The 20,043-nt window shown below is 45.7% G+C and overlaps 1 protein-coding gene across 3 annotated transcripts; it reads left to right on the top strand.

Annotated features, from left to right (window-relative positions):
• The first annotated feature begins 697 nt into the window (after positions 1-697).
• Positions 698-19,509, top strand: LOC138580312 (small ribosomal subunit protein eS21). Of its 3 annotated transcripts, none has more exons than XM_069650740.1 (6): positions 698-804; positions 12,197-12,274; positions 13,142-13,205; positions 17,373-17,444; positions 18,794-18,849; positions 19,444-19,509. In XM_069650740.1, exons 2-6 carry the CDS (start codon positions 12,225-12,227, stop codon positions 19,451-19,453), a joined length of 252 nt encoding a protein of 83 aa, XP_069506841.1. In that variant the 5' UTR covers positions 698-804; positions 12,197-12,224; the 3' UTR covers positions 19,454-19,509. The 3 variants fall into 3 exon arrangements, with proteins under 3 accessions (XP_069506841.1, XP_069506843.1, XP_069506842.1); XM_069650742.1 differs by lacking the exon at positions 698-804 and adding an exon at positions 923-1,584; XM_069650741.1 differs by lacking the exon at positions 698-804 and adding an exon at positions 10,380-10,402.
• Positions 19,510-20,043: the final 534 nt, after the last annotated feature.

Genomic DNA, 20,043 nt, shown 5'->3' with positions numbered 1-20,043 from the left:
CAACAGCACACCACTTCTCTCACTATCCTACTCCCTTCTTCAACCTACTAACCCATCCCACCTTTATCGTTTGCAGATCCGCCTGAGCGCCTGGGGACCAATTCCGTTGGTGACGGTGCGCGGTACAAATACCTTTAACATTTAACATTAGATGCCCAGGTACTTGCACCTGCTACCGTTCATACAATTAAAAACAGCAGGGCCTACCAAGGGCCTTTCCGATGCCTACACAAAAACCCAAACTATTGGCATTGCCAATGCTTGTTTCCATCATGATTTAACTAAGTGTTGCTATAAATACCCTGTAATTGTTGACCTCTTTGCTAGGTAATGCTTCTTCAAAGGGTCTCTAATATTGAAAGAGCCCATCAATGCAAAATGCCTCCACACAACCTACAATGGGGGCGTGTGGCTTTGAATTAGAATGGCAATCAGCCCGAGCCTCACAGCTTAACTGCTTATGGGAGGACGGGATGTTCGCGTTGTTTCATATGCATTTTTTTTTCTTTTTTGTAAATGTGGCCAAGTCGTGCAGGGAATGGCAAACAAGCGGGAAAACAAGCGCAACATTAAGGAAAAACGCGGACAAAAACTTGGACAAGCGACCTGCAAATATTATAAGCGACTTTGGGCAAAAACAAACCCAAAGTCGCTTATAATACGCGGACATAAAAACACTGGTCACGTGTCACTTACGCTAACCTCTTTGCCACCGGAAGCTGTTCCCCTACATACTGTCTCTCCGAGAACACTTCCGGGGCACGGTTTCCTCCTTTTCTCTTTGGGCATTTGTTGCAGGCAGAGGTGAGCTGAACGCGTGGAAGGGAGAGCGTGCGGTACACCCCGTTTTGGCGCGGGCCGGTTTGCCGCGACCGCTTTGACGCGGCGGTCAGTTCGCCGCGCCCATTTTGGCGCTGAAGCCTTATCTGGCGCCAGGGACGTTTGGACGTGGCTGACATTGCAGCCACGTCTAAACTCTCTCACACCAAATTCAAAAGAATAATTCTTCTCAAATGCAGCACGTTAGCAGGTGATGTTAACGTGTTGCATTTGAAAAGAATTGCGGGTGTGGGACCGTGAGCAACTGCTGCGGGAGCCAGCACGCCAGCCCACCCCCCTGCCCCGGTGGTGCGATACTGGGGGCACAGCGGGAAATGCACCAGGATCACACAGCTTGTGACACGGAGTGAGCACAGTTGGGGGGAGTGGTGGCTTGGTCCACACTTCCCTGCATGGGAGGACTCTGAATGCCAAGGGCACTGCTGACTAGCCCTCGCGTGCCCGTGGCACCACCATACCCACGGGAAGAACGAAATACCCAGCCCCCACTCATGCCTACTACTGGTGGATGGCAGCTGTATCCCGCCCAGAGGCCACCCATACCTGCCCCCCCAGTGCCACATACGCGCTGGCCTGATCGGAGGCAGCAGGGACGTGGAAGTGGCAGGAAGAGGGCGCTCTACATAACTTGTAACGATGCAGTGCTGCACTGCTACCTGTGCCAGGCAGAGCAGGACACTGATAGACTGTTTGCACATTACCTGTGCCCTTAGCACGCGTCTTCGCCAGCTTGCCCCATAACAGGTGAGCAGTGGTACCCACTTGCCATTATACACCTGTCCTGTGCATTCTGTAAGATCGGGGGCAGTGGGTCCATGGCCAGCCAAGGGGTAAGAAACCACACGGACGTGCCTTCAGGGCGGATGCTCGAGGGAGGGGGCGTCCTCGTGCAGGTCACCGTGGCGAGCCCCACTGCCTTCCTTAGCTCCGTCACTAATATGCCCATCACTGTGTGGACATCTCACCAGATGGGCCAGCCCTCGCCCTCCACACCCGGGGGCTCCCTGGTAAACCTTAACCACACGCGCACCAAAGCAAACAGCGCTGCATCCCTGGACGTGTGCAGACTAATGGGGCCGCACATGGGTTCTCCGCAGGTGTCGCCTGAGCAGTTTGACTGTACTGGTTGCAGGCTTGCAGCGTGATGGAAGCATATACACACTTTTAATTAGTGAGTGGGCGGGGGGTTCTCGGGTTTCATCTGGCATGTGAGTGCTTGTGGGTTGCCCCCCACCCCCTGGAGACGCCTAGCTGCTTGCTGCCTTTCTAGCAGAGGCTTAGTGGGGGTCCTGTAGCACGTACTGGAAAGTCATCTTTTCGCTTCTAGGTGGCGTTTATCGATATTGCAGATGCAGGTCTTGTGCACAAATAATGTCCATTAGCATCCCACACACAGACTGAGAAGATGAACCCGGCAAACCCACCCAAGAGCGCCCCAAACACCAGCATAAGGAGACTGTCCACATCGTCACCCCCCTGCACCCCAGTTATATCAAGCCTGACCCATGTGTGAGCAATCAGGCTTGTTTGGAATTATTGGGGCTGTCATGGGGTCTGCTTGCATTTAGAACCATGCATGCATGGCAGCGCCACCCCCCTCCCCTGGAGTCACTACCTTCGCTGCCCCTGTGCAGAACGTACCCCTGGGCACTGTAGATGGTGAGCTGGGGGAGTGCATTCTCAGGGGATACTGTGTCGAGAGCTCTCCTCCCATGCCAATACCCGCGCCAAACCATCCTGGCGCCCGAACATCCCCACGGCGAATTGGCCACATCCCCACGGCGAACTGGCCGTGCCAAAACGGGCTCTGCGGCCAATCGGCCGGGCCAAATCGGCCAGTGCCAAATCATCCTGCTCCGAGAGCGTGTGCGTTGGGGGAATGGTGGTAACTGGAGATGACATGGGGACCGAGCAAGATTTGTGGTATAAGGGACTCTGTGATGTGTAGGAAACAGCTGGAGTGCTGGGAAACATTGGCCCCATGTCTCCCCCCCCATATCATGCTTGCATAGCTGAGAACCCTCCCATGAGCCTAGGCTCTGACCTGTCATTGAGTTTCGTGTACACCGACCGCCGATGAGTGCCCCCTCTTTAACCAACTCTGTTTTAAGGGCACTTCGAGAGAAACTGGCACAGTTTGGGAACAATGCCGTTATGAATTAAACACTCCCTCCCACTTAAGTTGCCGTGCTTTTCTTTTCTTGACATTTTATCTACCATATTTGCAAAACTCCCTCTTTGCTTGGAGTTTTTTTGTTTTGTTGCTCAGACCGTTCAGAAAAAAAAGTGCAATCGACCTGCAGGATAAAAAATGACTGATCGTTTGGTAATACGGCTTCCACGGAAAGCCGTCGTTGTATGCCGACCCCCCTCCTCTGTGCCCTAAATAGGTCTGTTTTCCTCCCATAACCTGTTAAAGGTACTTGGCAGGCTGTCAATGGTTTCGCATTTGCGCTAAGTGAAGTACCGTTCAGACGTAGGGCAAAAATGGACATCGGGCCCCTAAAGTGACCCTCGATTTATGTCCGCATTGTCAGTAAATTTCAGGACCCCTATGGCCCTTGAAAATATTGCCCACTGCATTTCATTGGGTAGTTCCCATCAATACGCTATTAGAGCACGCGTTTCTGTTTGAGTTCCCACTCCCACCCCCCAACTTTGTGTTGAGTCACATGCGTTAGTTAACTAATGTTACGTGCTGGAACTTTGACAACAAGGCATGCTCTTGGTTTTAGCTTTAACTGGTACACGCATTTTGAAGTTAAAAACCTGGGGTCAATAAAATGAGCCCATTGCCTTCCATTGAAATATTTGAAGCACCTCAATTATGGACGGGGGACAAGTAAATGACAGATTTTCTTGAAGGGACTTATGTATCAATTCCCCAACTATCTTATTGTCTGTTCATAGAGCAGCTTGGTTTGTTTTGGCTGAAAGTGGCCCTACTTAGCCGACATATTATATTATTGAATTGAGGCTTTATTTATATCGCGCTCATACACAAGTGTTTCTGAGCGGCAACGGAGGGGAACAAGGGAGAACAAAAACAACGATCTTACTAGGCCCGGTGACGTTGAGAACGCGCAAGTGCATGGGAGAGGGACAGGGGGAAAGTGCAGAGCGAAGGGAAAAACAGATCAATAATAAAAGGCAACAGTTGAAATGCAGCCAGCAAGTGCAGGGTTTAAGGCAACAGACAGGGTATGTCTGATAAGTGCAGGGGGGAAAAGGTGGCGGGGACTGTTTGGTCACAGATACAGACCCTAGTGCAAGGGGAGGCCTGGAGGCAGTGCGGGTGGGTGGCATGGTGAGTAGGTACCTGGGCCCAGAAGACAGATGGTAGGCTAGGTGCACAGTGCCGAGAGAATGGGCGAAGGCAGGTCTCGGGAGACGGTGAGCTTCTGGGGGAAGGAGAGGAAAGGCAGAGTACCTCTGAGGAGGTGCAGTAGGAAGTTTTGACTTTTTTAAAAAAACTTTGTGTAAGGATAGGCAGTACTCTGGTTTACTGTAGGGCATTTAACCGGTCCATTTTGACAGTGTCCAGCATGCCCTGGATGGGTGGATACGTGTCGCGCTATTGCAGCAAAGCTACCTTTTGGGTTTTCCTTCCCTCCCCATTAACCTAACCCATCGCCCACCTTTCGTATCTGGTGGAGGTTGAGGGCGGCATTGCACATGTATACTAAGTCATCGGAGTTGCCAAACTGGGCTATTTTCCGCATAGCAAGGCTGCAGAAAACCAAATGGTGCGATCAAGTGTCCACAGGTTTGCTGTTTCAAGCTACTTTTTAACATTGCTTCCATGTATAATGCTAATATCTCCAATGAACCTTGCAGTTGATGCTTAGGATGTGGAGCAGTGCGAGGAAAAGAAGTCAAGATTAGGTAGATTAGCCCTTAAACATTGGACTGCCCTGCATCATTAACACTTCTATGGCAGGTCTTGTGCTGGTTAAGAGGTGCATGGGTTAATTACCTCGGGACTGAACCTTTTTATCAAAGCATATAGATTTAAAAAAAAATCTAGAGCAGTGATAATTGGGGGTGGGGTGCATTCAAATCTAAATGGTGATTGTTCTCATTAAGTGGAACAAAGGTGTGCAGTAATGCTTAACATCAAAAATTGAGCATGTGCAGAATTCTCATCGTACCTTGTTGGAAGGATTGGCTTATTCAATCCTGGATTTTGCTGCACAATCACGGACTTTGTCGTGTGTTATTCAGAACAGTCTTGGAATGCTAGTGGATAACCAAACTTGGACTTCAATCACATGAGGTGCAGCACAATCTGAGCTCTGAATGTTGCCTGCTATTGCTTTTGGAATAAAAGGGAGCAGCTACGCCCCCCCCTTAAATATCTGTTCTGCTTATTTACTTAGGACTCCGAGAAACTAGCTTTATGCATGTTCCACTAGGGCCATGTCAATTCGTATTGTGGGCGAAGGAAATGCCAACACTGCCAGAGGGTTCTGTCTGTTTAAAACCCCAACAGTGATATTTTTGTGGTATTTGTTTGTTTATTTAGTATAGCGCTCCAGACCCAGGGGTAAATGGGCGCTTAAGGACAGGTTACATAATGACAGTATATATAGAACATTTTTGCAGTTATACAATTGTGGCGGTAATGTGCCATGTACAGTATATACAAGCAGGTAGTTAGGTTACACGGTTAAACATTTCAAGGTATATACAGTTAGTAATGAGATTAGTCTATCTAAGGATTGCCTTCTCCAAAAGCCAACTAATGACTATTTTTCTGAACGATTGGAAGGATTTGGTCAATTTAATATTCAGCGGTAAGGTCTTCCAAAGTTGAGGGGCAAGGACAGTGAAGCTCGAGCCCCCAGCTCTTTTGGCGGTGAATCTAGGCATGGTGAGGCAGAGAGTGTTGGAGGATCTAGTGATTCTAGTGCTAGGTTTTAAAATGAATTTGTTGGTGAGGTACGGGGGGGCTATATGGTTTAAAGCTTTATAGGTGAGGCAGAGGGTTTTTAAGTCAAGTTTTTGTTGAATGGATAACCATTTGCAAGATGTTCTTATGTGGGAGATGTGCTCTCTCCTGGGAGTATTTAATGCTGCTTTCAGCGCATTGTTTTGGAGGATCTGAAGTTTATTGATTATAGCTTGGTTGGCACCAAGGAAGAGGCTATTGCAGTAGTCAAGCTTCGATTGTATGAGGGCCCTAGCCAGAGTGAGGCAGCTGTTCGTAGATAGAAAAGGTCTGCAGGCCCTAATTAGTTTTCCAGTGTAGGCAGTGGCTGAGGCGGTCATATTAACTTGTTTGGAGAGGTTGGTGTTGGCGTTGAGGTAGAAGCCTAAGGTTTTCACATATTTCACGACTGGGATGATGTTGCCATCTATGGTGAAGTTGGAGTAGTCGGGGCTAAGTTTCTGTAGGTTATTGGGGGATCCGACCAGGAGGAGTTTGGTCTTCTCATCATTCAGGCAAGGGCCGTGTGTGGCCATCCATGCCTGAATGATGGCGAAGATTTTGTTAATCCTGGTAGCGTCTATCTTCTTGTTGCCGGTGATGGTGAGGAGTATCTGGGTGTCATCTGCGTAGTTGGTGTAGGTGACACCCAGATGGTCCAGTTTATCAAAGAGAGGCTTTGTAAAGATGTTATAGAGGGTGGGGGAAACGCAGGACCCTTGTGGGACACCGCAGGTGCTGGGGTCTGCTGCAGCCACAGAAGAGAAGACCCTCATGGTTCTGTTGGCTAGGAAGGACTGTATCCACATGACAGCAGAGGGGGAGAAGTGGGCAGCAGATGAGAGGTGGTTGCAGAGTATTTTGTGGTCAACCTGGTTGAAGGCTGCTGAGAGGTCCAGAAGGAGTAGGATATCTGCTTTGTTTTTGTCCTTGATGTCATCAATCTGACTTTTGAGGTCAACAAGGGCGGTTTCTGTTCCGTGTGGAGGACGAAAGCCAGATTGACGCAGGCCTAGCAGTTGATTGGACTCTTAAGTAATCTTGAATTTGCAGGTAAGCAACTCAGTCGAGGATTTTTAGCAGGAAGAGGACCGTGGTGATAGGCCTGTAGTTAAATCGGAATGGCCGGGTCGAGAGATTGTTTTTTTAGAATGGGGTGTACCCATGACTGTTTCAAATTGTTAAGTACAGAATTGGTCGAGAAGGATAGGTTTACTAGTTTGGAGATGAAGGGGGCTAGGTCTCGCGCAGCATCTTTGATGATCTGGGCGGGGCAGCTGTCCCCTTTGCAATTAGAGGGTTTGAGGGATGTTATGATTTTTTGGATTTCGGGTATAGTGACCATTTTGAATGTGAAGCCGGGAGTGTTGTTGGTCGGGGTAGGTGTGCTAGGTATGAAGGCGTTACCGTTTGTAGTCTTTTGGACTCGATTTTGTTTTGAAGACCAATGATTTTGTTAGCCAGGGCATTTTGGATGCTGGTGCACCATGGCTTGTCTTTCACACAAGGGTTGGTCGGAGGGTTGGGATTTTCTAATTCCTTCAGGATGGTGAAGAGTTCTTTCGCAGAGGATTGGGCATTGTTTATTCTAACATTGTAGGCTTCCTTTTTAGTGCGGATTATCTCTTTGTTGTAGTGGGACGAAATGGTCATGCGATTGGATTTGTTTTCTACTGGGGGGTTAGTTTTCCATAAGGTTTCCATCTTGGCTTTCTTCTTCCTAAGAGTTTTGAGTTCCGGTGTGTACCAAGAGTTCAAATGAGCTCTAGGTTTACCTTTGCATAGCTTTAGTGGGGCAAGAGCATCAATGGCGCTAGTTAGGGCATCATTATAGGTGTTGACTAGAAGGTTAAGGTTGGCGGTGGCTCGGAGTGTGTTCAGGAGGAGGAGGATCAGTGGTGTGAGAGTTTCTGCAGTGATGTTGCGCTTGTTTCTAGTCGGGCAGGCTGGTGCGTGGGGGCCCTGCTTAGGGTTAGGATTGTTTAGGTTGATGTCGCATATTATCATGGAGTGGTCAGTCCATGCAAGAGGTTGTGGGGCTTTGCAGGTAATGTTACAATTATGGGCTGCGACCCAGTCAATGGTTCTACCTTTCTGGTGGGTAGGTAGTGTAATGACTTGAATGAAGTCGTGCTCGGATAGGGCGTTGGCCAAGGAGGCGGCTGGAGTGTCGTTAGGGTCATTGAACCCTAGATTAAAGTCTCCTAGTATAATATTTTGGGAGTGGGGCTTGGAGTTCTCTGCTATGAGAGTGGTAATGTCTTGCTCGAAGGAGCCTGTGGGGCCTGTAGATTAATTGCAGAGTAATTGTACTCTTAGGGGTAGTTTGTACTTTAACGGTGAGGTGCTCACAAGAGTTTAGCGGGGGGGGAAGTGATCGGTCTGAGGTCAAGTGAGGATTTGAATATGATTGCTACACCTCCGCGAGCATTAGGTCTGTCCGCTCTGAGGATGGAGTAGTTGTCGGGAATAGCAAGAGTGAGGTAAGGTCCTGCTGCTTCATGTAGCCGTGTTTCTGTAGTAGCGAGGAAGTCGAGGTCTCCTGATAGGATAATGTCGGCAATTTCGGTGGGGTGGGCTACTAGGGATCTAACATTGAGTAGTGCCCCTTTTAGGGATGTCGTGTTAGTGGCATTAGCGCTGTCCTCAATTGTGGTCTTGGTCATAGGTGTGGCAGGCAGCTTGCTGGATGTGGTAGGGAGTCTAGCGCCAAGTCTGTTATTGCAGTCATGGATGGTAGGGTTGGTTGTGGGGCGGTAACCTAATGGATTGGGACGGTAGTGGTTATTGGCAGTGTAGTCCGCTATGGTTAGGTTGGTACTGTTGGGTGGGGTATTAGCTGGTGTGGCATTAACTTTGGCAGTGTGGGAATGGTGGAAGGGAGCGGAGGAAGGGTGTGGGACAGGGGATGGGATGGTGTCTAGGGAAGCCGAGTTTAGCTAGTCCATTGTTGTATGGTATGCGGCTGTTGCTGCTACATGGAGTGCTGTTCACGATACAAAAAGGGAACATGGTGAGAATGAGCCAAGGGAGCATAGTTGAAATTATGCAGAGAGGGCAATTTAGGTATTAGTACAGCAGGTAGGCTAGGACTATGTTCGAGATTGCCAATACAGTGCAGAAGAAGGGCAACTTCAATTAGACTAAAGCCACGGTTTCAGTTATGCGACATCAGGCGGGTATAGGCTAGATACGAAATAGCTGATAAGGTGCAAAAAGGGCAGTTTCAGATATGCAACAACAAGGCAGGCATAGGCTAAATTCGAAATAGCTGATGAGGTGCAAAAAGGGCAGTTTCAGGTATGCAACATAGGACAGGCATAGGCTGACATGTGTAAAGTGGGATAGATAAAAGCATGTTAGCAATCAATGAGGACCTATACATAGTCAATATACAATGCAAATAGTCAGGTTCAAATACGGATTGCCTTAGCAGGCAAAGTTTATAAAGTGTCATATCTGGAAGTCATAGGCGAGTTGAAACAAATCAGATAACAGGGTACGCTAATGGTGAGGTTGCGGTGTTGTGGACATGGACCCACGAGTGCCCCAAGCAAGGTCGCGGGAAGGCAAATGTTCAGAGGTTCACGCATGTGTTGCTGGTAAAACTGGCAAGAAGTTTGAATAGTGCCGGCATACAGTTAGGTACGGTAAGGGCGAGTAAGCATGGATGGCAGGCATTGAGAGGGCATCCCCAATGGAGAGGAGACTTACCGGACAGTGGGCGCAGGAGTGCACATTGTTAGGCGAAAAGGGTCTGGCCACAGTCACTAGAGGCACAGGACAGGATTCGTCCTTGTTTGTGGTCCTTGGGAGGTGGGACGGTTCGTGCCTCACGGCTCCGGCAGGGCTAACATATGGTGCTGCCCATCCAATCCGGATGCAGCAGTTGGCAGCGACGTCACAGGGGTGGCCTCGGCGATGTGTAGGCAGCTCACTTCAGAGGAGGCGCCATCTTGGCGTGGTATTTACCACATGGGTGCCAATGGCGGCATCAAAAGTCCAAGAGCATAAGTATTCCAGCAAGCTGCTGGGGTGAAGGAGCGAATCAAAGCTCAAGAGATTTTTCGAATGAAAGTAGGCAGCATCCAATTTCACGGGTGCAGCCGAAAAGGAAATGCTTGCACAGCGCTATTCATAAAACAGCAGCATGGACTGCATATGTTTCAGGAGGCTTCGTGCAGGCGTCACTGCTCTGGCAACATCGAGGGGAGCATTCTCCATGTGGGCAGCCACCCTGTCTAGGGGAGACAGGCACAGGACATGATTCGCCCTTGTTTGTGGTCCTTGGGAAGTGGGACGGCTCGCGCCTCACAGCTCCGGCAGGGAGTACTGTGTATGGTATTAAAGAAATAACACTTTTAACCATTTCCCCACCCATCTTTGGTGTTAATGTGTCTGTACCACTATTTTCCCACAAAAGTCCATTTTAAACCGCTTTTTAATTACATTTCGAAGCTGATGGGAGAATCTTACTTTTCTGAGAGTGTTTTTAATGTACTGGCAGCGTGCTTCGTTTCTTTACAGTAAAAGAAATTGCATGACATTTTACAATTGTGGCATATATTACAGCAGAAGGCTTTTACAGCAGCAATGCTGACATACATTTTGGAATCCAGCATCACTAAAATGGTATGAAATAATATGTGCCGTATTGGTGATATGTCTGTTGTATTGCAGCACTGTTTGTACATTGTATGATTTTTAACTTTCAGTATTTTATTGAAATGAAATTAATGGGTGTCGCCCTCTTACTTAGTGGTCCATTGTGCTAATTTGGGGGAAATAATCCTTTTTACTAAAATGTTCACCACCTGCCACGGACCAGTAGTAATTACATGCCTGTGCTCCCTCCCATGTTTTTAACACTTGTTTTAAGCTGTAGCTTTCCTCCCTGCCGGCCTCATTACATTTCTAATATCATAAGCACTCACCATTGGCTAGTTATCATACTTGGCAAATACAAAATTGTGCTGTGTATGTTCAGGTGGCGATTGACTTTATGGCTGGCTAGTAGCTTGCAACTAGAAATGTGTACCTGCCTTAACTGCACAGACTTTACCCAGTTAACACTCAAATCAATCTGTTCATTGCTTAATCTTTATCGGTGGATGTCACATGACCTTCCCTTACTAAACGGAGAAAAGATAGAAATTCGATAATCGGGCACACTTTCCCATTTCCAGGGACACACCAAGAGCCCCACATTGAGTCAGATTGGCTTGTCTCTCAAATAATTTGGGGATCACACACAGCTCACACTAGTTAACTCACATTTGTACATATGCTGTGCATGTAAGGCTTTAGGATATTGGCTTTCCTTTCTTCCACCATTTTTAGTTGCGCCATCTGGCATTCCAGATTCCTTGGAATTCACAATGGTGCCTATTTTTTTTTAAAAAAAGTTGCTTCGTATCAGAACGTGTCCCCCAACTTCTATTCAGTTATCCTCCCTTGCATTTGTTAATCGGTCCCCATTTGTTTTCAACATATGGCCAAGTGTCTGTGTGCGCGAACTCGAATATTTTCACTATATTCCATAGTGTGCTTCAGCAAAGTTTTTGTACTCGTTTAAAACATTACACTAGTCGTCCATTTTCTAGTTCATATGAATGTATTCATGAGTAATAACATGCATGGGTAATAAAATAACTGCACACACATTCTCCAATGTGCCCCTATTACACCGTCCCATGAATATTGGACACACTTTTCTCTCAATCAAATTATCTCCCCAACCCCCAGATTTGATTGGGAGCTAGTCAACCATGCCAGAACTTCTGTGCAGTGAGCACTTAAGAATAGTCCATGTCAATTGGGTCTGTGATTAGTCGAACGTATCCTACCTCGTGTGTTTAAGGGAGGCTTTGCTGTGCATGTAAGCCGCCTGCTGATCTGGAACTCTAATCACAGGGCAGTTGGTGGCCAGGACCGTGCATAAGATCTCAATCATGATTCTTTGAGAAAATTCCTCTCGACTATACCTTGGCCAAGATAGGTGTAGTCCAGTGGGCCAAAATACCTCATTGCCCTCTTAAATATTTGCGCCTTTCCTCCAACCAGTCTCCCTTGTTTTAGTTTGATTCCCGTTAAACCAAATGCGTTTGAAATGTGTTGCCATTGTTGATTAGCCTTGCTGGTCTTGACGATTCCTTTGGGGTATCGGGCATGATAATTACTTTGTAGGACCTGGATTTAGGGTAATCTTTTATGATGGTTTGTAACCTTCAAAATAAAGATTTAGAATGCAAAATAAGGAGAGGGTCTTGCTTATGCTTAAGTTTACAAACTCTAACGTCTCCTATTAATATGATGTTGGTGCATGAATGGCAAACTGTAGCTCAATCCTACAACAGTACTTTCAACCCTCGCAGATATTTGCTGTAAAAACTGATCGTCTGATTCATAATTTGTGGTTTCTTGTAGGTCAATTTGACATCCTTCAAAAGAGACCATGCAGAACGACGCTGGCGAATTTGTGGATCTGTACGTCCCTCGTAAATGGTAATTATCACTCAATATTTTAGCTTTTTGTTAATGCACTACAACATTACAAGGTATTTCTTATGGAGGTTTTTCATTGTCTGGATATCTTCCGTCCCTAATGCGGAAGAGATTAAATCCTAACCTTTCTTTTGGATCTCTTCAGGAATGCCATGATTCAATAGTTCTACAAAGCTCGGTGGCTCAATGGAATTTTGTTAAAATATGCCTTTTTGGTTGCTACCCACCTTATTTGTAAGACTTAAGACTGGACTGACAGTAGTGTAATTGTGTCCACACAGGGATTTTTTTGTTTGTTGTTGTTGCTAAGGGGCCGTTCATCTAAACTTTGTTTGTGTATACTTGTGTGTATAATTGTTGATTGGATGTGAGTGCAAGCTCTTGCATATGCCCTCTGCCCTGCTTCGGTATTATACACTCGATTGTACAATGCTGTAGTCCTTACATACGATTCCACTTCAGGAAAGGTTTACAAATATGGTTTTGATATGGATATGATGCATAACCTCTTTAATGAAATTCAGTAAGCGAAAATGTAATGTATCTGCACCCATACGAATTTGAAGATTTTATGAGACAGATGTAATAACCAGTTAAGGAAGCAGGATTTCAAGACAACAAAAATGTATATAATTAAAACTGTAACGGACCATACAACTTGTACTGGTAATTTGTTATCTAATGCTTGGCTAACCATAGGATGCTAAGGAATTATGAATGGGGAATGGCTAAATGTTATATAGCACAAATGCATTTCAATCTTCATTTCGCGTGTTAGTGCCTATGGGGTTCTTCTACTGGTTGCTTGTGAAATGCTAACTCCCGATTAAGGCTTGCAGAAATTCACTGTCTGTTTTTCCTCCACAGCTCTGCGAGCAACCGAATCATTGGTGCCAAGGACCATGCATCTATCCAGATGAACATTGCAGAGGTAAGATTGAATAAAAATAAAAGCATGTTATTCTCTCTTTAACCAAAAGCAGGTGTTCATGCTCTGCCTCTTTCTTTTCGAGGCTAGGGTGGTTCTAAGTGAACTGCCATGCGTACTAACGCTAAATGCACTTATTTTGACCTGCAGTCGGAACATGTCTTGTTTTTCCCTGCGACTGTCATTTATTTTTAGGTTGCACTTTTAGGCGGGCCTGCTCCCTCACCCCCAATGCAGCATCGCAAGAGGCTTCTTCGTGTGGCAGCATGTTTCGCTGCCTATATCTGCAATGTAATCGCTAGTGTTTAACTTGGCTAGGAAGGCTGTGGTATTTCCTCTGGCTTTTTTTCACCCTGTGTGGATTTGTGCTATTTACATATTGCTGCTCTTTAAGCCATGGGTTTTCCCCCCCAGTGCCAAGGCCTTTTTTGGTGATTTCGGTATTTCACCATTCAAAGCCTTCTAACATTTTCTCCTCTATTAACCCCTTAAGTGCCAAGGGCGAGATTCCTCGTCCTTGGCACTTAAGGGGTTAATACATTGATTGTGGTGACTTCAGTCACCCTCTGTGTTGCGGGTGGGTATATCTTACCTTTACCATGTTTGTTCATACAATGTAAGGAAATCTGGGAACGTGGTTCAGGAATTATTTGTTGTCGTACTCCTTGTTTATACGAAAAAAACACAGCAAGAGCCTGTTTCAAGCGCAACAATGTTCTGTGTTGACGTTTAAGTTTGGTCTGAAGTAAGTTGTGTAGCCCATTATTAGCCCGACACAGACAGATTTGAACTGTCATGTGCAGTTTACATTTTAAATGCATGCCACTTTCTTTTGGCAACAGCCATCTTGTATCTTTGTCTGATGGGTTAATCTAAAGAACATCCTTGCAGATGTGCAGCTTCTGCTTTAGTAGTGCTATGCCTGCCTTGAATACCGAGCTGTAGTCTCCTTCCTGCTGTTTTCTTTATATTTTTTCTTTTGTCCGCGCCACTTCTGAAGATCTAATTATGTTTAACTCTGTTAATCTTCAAGGCGCGGTGTACATGAGGAAGGTGCTGCAGCCCAAAGACACGTTGTGCAAGCTACTTAAATATTTGGTGCTTTAGAGGGAGATGCAATATGTATGGGCAGGTTGGCAGTCTTCTCAATTGAGATTTGCTGAGCAGGAGCCAAAGGCAGTTTCTGGTTGTCTCACCCGGGGGTAAAACTAGCTCTGGGACCTACTAATAGCACGCCCCCAAGTCTCACTTCAAATGAGATGACTTTCTTTACTTTTGGTTTTGAACGGCACACCGCTGCTATATATGAGCCTTTGTTATAAATGTATTCACGTATATTCCCAATCGCATTGAGTTAAAGTTGCTTAAGTATATTTCTATGGCATGCATTTGGCATGGAGAGTCTCTAGGTAGCTGTTGCTCTGCCAATAACCAGGCTCTGCTAGGCTACAGGCAGGAGAAAATAGCCTCCAGCAATTTCTAACCCTGGGATGGTCATGAAGGGCCGCCAGGGAGTATATAAGGAAAATGAGGGTTCTCTTTGGCAAGGTCTTTTTTTAAAAACGTTTATTTTTGGGCTACAGGGTCTCTGTGGGGTGGAAGTCGTAGGATAATGGAGGCAGCAAACTATTGAGCGTGCCAGTGGGCCTTTAAATTAGCACGGTGAGGCTGTGGGAGCTAGTGGTAACCGTAAATTCAAAGGATTGGCAGAGTGGGGGTGGATGGCTGGTGCCTGTGCACATGTTTGGCTCCATGCTGTGGACTATAATCCACAAGCTACTGGGTGGGGCACAGATGCACAATGCAATTGACTAAGTTATGCAATGACTTGGGAGCCAAGTTGGGTAAATTATGCAGTGACATGGGTGGAGGGAGGGCTGGGCAGTGTCCAACATCAAAGGGTTAGACTTAGTATGTGAACTGTTGCATATGGCTTTGCTGAATATATATATATAGCACAGGTGAAAAGGGGGCAGCTGTGTTGCGTAAGCTTACTTTGATGAGCAGTGGCTAAATTGCAATCTAGTGGTGGTATAGAGATGGCCAACGGACCAGTCCGAGAATAGGTTGCTCTCGGCCCTTTATTGGATCGGGTAAGAACTTTCTGGGCTGGGGGAGGGCGCAGTGGGGTGGTACAAGGGATAAAGGTGGCACAACATGGTTTAAGGCCTTTTAAAAACTTGTTTTCCCCCAATTCAAACATAGGACTTAACTATAGTCCCTGTTGTAAGACACTGGATCTCATTTGCCAGAGTTTGATTTTCATGCATTTCCACAGGTGAACAATTCTGTGCACGTTAACATCTGCAATACCGTTGTGGCAGCAACATGCAAATAGTCTGACTGGCGCAAGCTGAGATTTATCGGTGTCCATGTCTGCCCCATCGCAGCCTGTTTCTGCTCATGAACTGGCATGTACAACGAACATGAATCTCCTGTACAGTGATTTGACTGCAAACTCTGAATAAACTGGAACTCAAAACGCACGCCAAATTAAAGTTGTAAGCTAATAGCCACGCATAAAAAGCCACTTGCCCACTTCATTCTCCACATACACACTTCCTTACTCTCCACGAGTCAATTGTCACTAGCCAAAGACAGGCTAGTGCACATTTTGCGGCTTGCCACCTGTCTCAAAGGCATGCTCTAATCCAAAAACTAAATAACGTGAACATCAATCTCTAAAATGTATACTGTCTGCTCCATGACTGGATGGAATGGTGCTGATGTCGCTGAAGACGGTAACGTCTAGATAAGCAGCTAGAAACTTGATTTTAAACCCTGGGTGGCAATTTTGTAACCACACAAACTATTGTAGTCTACTTTGCACACAGTTGTGCGGCGAGGAGGCTGGTGTGTGGTGGTTTTTCTGTTTTTTCTTTTTTTTTATTGGAGGGTCATAAATCTTTCCCATGAACGTGCAACAGTGTTTCAAAGGAGTCGCATCCAGCCAAGAGTCTCAGAGGTGGGGAGCGACCCCACCCTTAAGTTTTAAGATTGGTTTTGCATGCCTTAAACCAATCTGTTTTATAGGGCAACTCATAAAAACCCCAATAGTTGGTATGTCACAGTGCATAGGAGCACTTTGATTTCCCCCAAACCCCCATAAGTATATTTGTGTTGATACCACAGTTGTTTATACTAGCTGCATGAATGTATTCCAGTGGTCCCAAAAAGACGATGCTGGTTGTGCTCAGGTCAGTGAACATGCTATGCTCCGTAGTGTCACCTCCAGCAGAGCACTAATTCACAGCCCCACCTTATACCCACACCTACTCATTTACGAAAATCATTTCTATGTTCACCTCCGCCCTGTTCACCTGCACCGCTCTCTGACAAGAACTTACTTTCACAATGCAATGCACACATACGCACAGGTTTGTGTTGTGCTTTTTTTTAAACAAAATTGTATTTATTTACTTCATGGTTGTTGCAGCTCGAACAGTTTTGAGCCTCCTGCAGCTCCTCTGGGTGGCCCGTCCTGGTTCTAGGCATAAAGATGGGAGTGGCAGGACTTCACCAGCCTAGGCACACCTAAACCACAGGGCACTGAATGGGTGCCCCGGAGAACAGTAAACTGGCCTGTATTGCCAATGGCTCATGCACAGCTGGGGTATTTAATGTGCACCGCTTACTGGCCTTATGGACAAACCTTATGTATGTTTTAATTTTTGCCCCCCTCCCCCCTCAAATCAAGGCATCACGTTGAGACATTGACTCTTCATCCAAGGGAGTTTTTTTTGCAGACCCGTGGCTTTAATAACAAAGGGTGTTCTTGTATTGATAGAAAGGGGGAAAACCCAAAAAAAGAGACTGCGCCCAGTTCTGAAAAAAAAAATTCAAAACTGGGCGCAGTCTCTTTTTTGGGGTTTTCCCCCTTTCTATGATTACCTATTGCGTTTTGTTCTTGGCTTAACCGCTTAACACATTGAGACGCGACCTTTGAAAAGAAATAAGAAAAATCATTTTGGATTATTTGACAACAAATCATTTTGAAATACAGAAGTGGAACTAACATGTCGCCATGTTAGACTAGACCAACCTAGCCAAGAATTGCTGAACTTTCTGTGTTCTTGTATTGGGCAGAATCCTTAGTCGGGATTTGAAAAGATGTCGCTGAGCATGTGATTAGTAATATTTTTGTTTGTAACTATTTTTGTTTATTTGTAGGTTGACAAAGTCACGGGTAGATTCAATGGACAGACAAAACCCTATGCCATCTGTGGAGCAATTCGTAGGATGGTAAGCAGAGTTTACTATGAATGTACTTGAGCTGCGGTGTCCCGATTCAATATCCCTCGCTTCTGATGGTCAACTGGTCATGTATGGACTGTCTCCTTTCCGTGTGTTGCATTTACCTAACCAGGTATTGTCATCATAAGGCCTTAGTTTTTGATCATATACCCATATTATAATGCTTTAAAATGTCATGTTTGCCAAATGTTGTGCCCCCGCCCCCTGGATTGGGATTCATACTTTCAGGTGAACCCAACAGCCTATATGCATTTGAACCCTTTTACTAGATCTACTGGCGTTCACATGAATGCGTTCTCTGGCAAATGTTTAATGTAGGGGTTCAGCTTGTGAAAGCTATTTTGTGGCTGTTTGGACCCCCAAAACCCCCTCCCCCCTCTTTCAGCAGAATAGGCATCATGATTACACATGAGGCCTCATGTGGACAATTTGACATCTGAATTGTTGGCAGTTGGTGAGCGAATGTGCTAGAACTGGCTGAAGTTGACATCTGAAAGGCTCCGATACCGTTCTGGGTGGCTATCCCATCTGTTCAAGGTTTAGTATAGTTTCTAGGAGTAATGTCCTGTTAAGGTGGCTCCCAATTTAAGAAATGTGGGCAAGCTCCTTTTCATTACTTTGCCTGCATAACCTCTGCAGTAGCTTTAGCTGAAATGCAGAGTTTACCTTTAGTTGGAATTGCCCAATTACCTGATGTGCCAGCTGGAACAGAAGACCCCTGGTAGGGCACAGTTGCAGGGACACTATTTCGTGCACTGGTCTTTATGTTCTAGGTTTAGCCAATGAAGCATGCAATGATCTTCCCTTTTTCATGTTTTACTGCAAACATACTCTCCTGTCCTGAAATATGTTATGTCACCCATCACCTTTTCATTAGGCCTGACTTAGTTGTGGACGTAGTTGATGGAGGGCATGGTGATTCCTCATGTGGGTTATATTATGTTAAGAGCTCTGTGCCTTTGGTCCCAGTTCCACCTCAGTCTTTTTTATGGCGAAGCTCAGTACTTCTGTTTGTGGTCTTTTGTTTGCTTGTGCATGAGTGCCTACTCGTAGTCCTCTCATCCCTCCTGCAGAACAGGAAACGAAACATAAAGGGTGACACAAAGTGGAAAATGGCTCACAGTTGATGCAGACACCTGGCGTTGCATTTGTTTCCTGGTGTCCCAGCTTGGGTGCCTGTCGCAAGCTTTGTTTTTTTGTACAAGCTCTATACTGTCACGGTCTGACTTCTTCCAGTTTCTACTTATAACACAGCCTATGACACCCACTACTGCTTGAGAATTGACTGATTTTGTAAAGTCTTTTGCCTGATTACTAACCATGTTTTATCTTTATAGGGAGAATCCGATGACTCCATCCTCAGGTTGGCCAAGCAAGATGGGATTGTTCCAAAGTAAGTCATTATTTTAAGGTGCTGTGAAGTGCTAATCTTGTAGTGGTTCCCACTTTGTGCGTACTATATTTATTTTTTATAAATCTCAACTGACTGAGCGGCACCTGTTTGAGGGTAATACTTTGTTCTTAGGTTCTTGAAGTGAATGTTTGCGCTGTTGCCTATGTTGCTAGCCTTTGACCTCGTGCATAACACCTGTGCACAGTGAGGATCAGTTTTTCAAATGTAGGTAACACTAGCATATAGTAACGCTGTATTTGACCTAGATAACCTGCTGGTTATTTTTAGCAATTGTCCACCTTTTGGATTGCTGTTAGGGTAGGCGAGGTTTGTTTTTAATTCCTTTGGAACAATTTTCTGTGTACAGGTTTTTTTTAGGCTTTAACTGATTTGAGTGGGCAGCATTGGTGCTTGCGAGCGATGATATGAGTGTCACTGCCTTCTACCGTGAGAATGAGTGGAAATAGCTGTTCAAGTTGGTATTCAGTAATGCACACACTGAGCTATTTAGAATCTTACAATTTAATGCCTCCACCCACGCAAGATATTGTCTCTGTTGCAATGTTGGTACTGACAATTTTTTTTCTTTTACAGGAATTTCTAACTGGAGTATCTTGTGTGAATGGAATATGTAAAAATAAAAAGTGGGAAAAAAACGAATTCTGTGTTAAATTTCTAGCTAGCGCGCATAGAAATGTCAAGTACATTTGATGGCTTATTTTTAATGACCTCTCCAAATGTTCCAGGTAGATGTTCCTGCTCCCGCACCAGGTGAAATGCAGAATGTATTGGCCTTCGTTTTTTGTGTGATTTTTAAACCCATCTACACGTCAATGAAAAATCAGTGGACCAAGTGGAAGGTCATTGCTCAAGGAGTTACGAAGTTTGGCGTTTAGGTTTTTATAAATCGTTTGTGGCAAATTTTTATGATTTTAGTGCTTATGACTCAGGCCATGATCTGGCCAGTGCAGAGTTCCTGCTAGTAAGGGGAGGAGTGGTGGATTAATTGGACTATGCGGCCTTGTCATTGTTTCTTGTTCCTAGGGGAGTGACTGGTTTTGAGGCTTTCCTTAACACCTGTATGGCAGTCACCTTATCATGCTGTTGACCAGTCAGATTGGTCTGGTTTTGCAACCTTTTACAAAAAGTGATTTTCGGTATTAAGGAGCTGTTGGGGTTCTCTGCTTATGAGGG

The sequence above is a fragment of the Ambystoma mexicanum genome, chromosome 3p (genome assembly GCF_040938575.1).
Source record: "Ambystoma mexicanum isolate Mex_15411 chromosome 3p, UKY_AmexF1_1, whole genome shotgun sequence".
NCBI classification, from domain to species: Eukaryota; Metazoa; Chordata; class Amphibia; order Caudata; family Ambystomatidae; genus Ambystoma; species Ambystoma mexicanum.
This window is presented reverse-complemented; position numbering and strand designations above follow the sequence as displayed.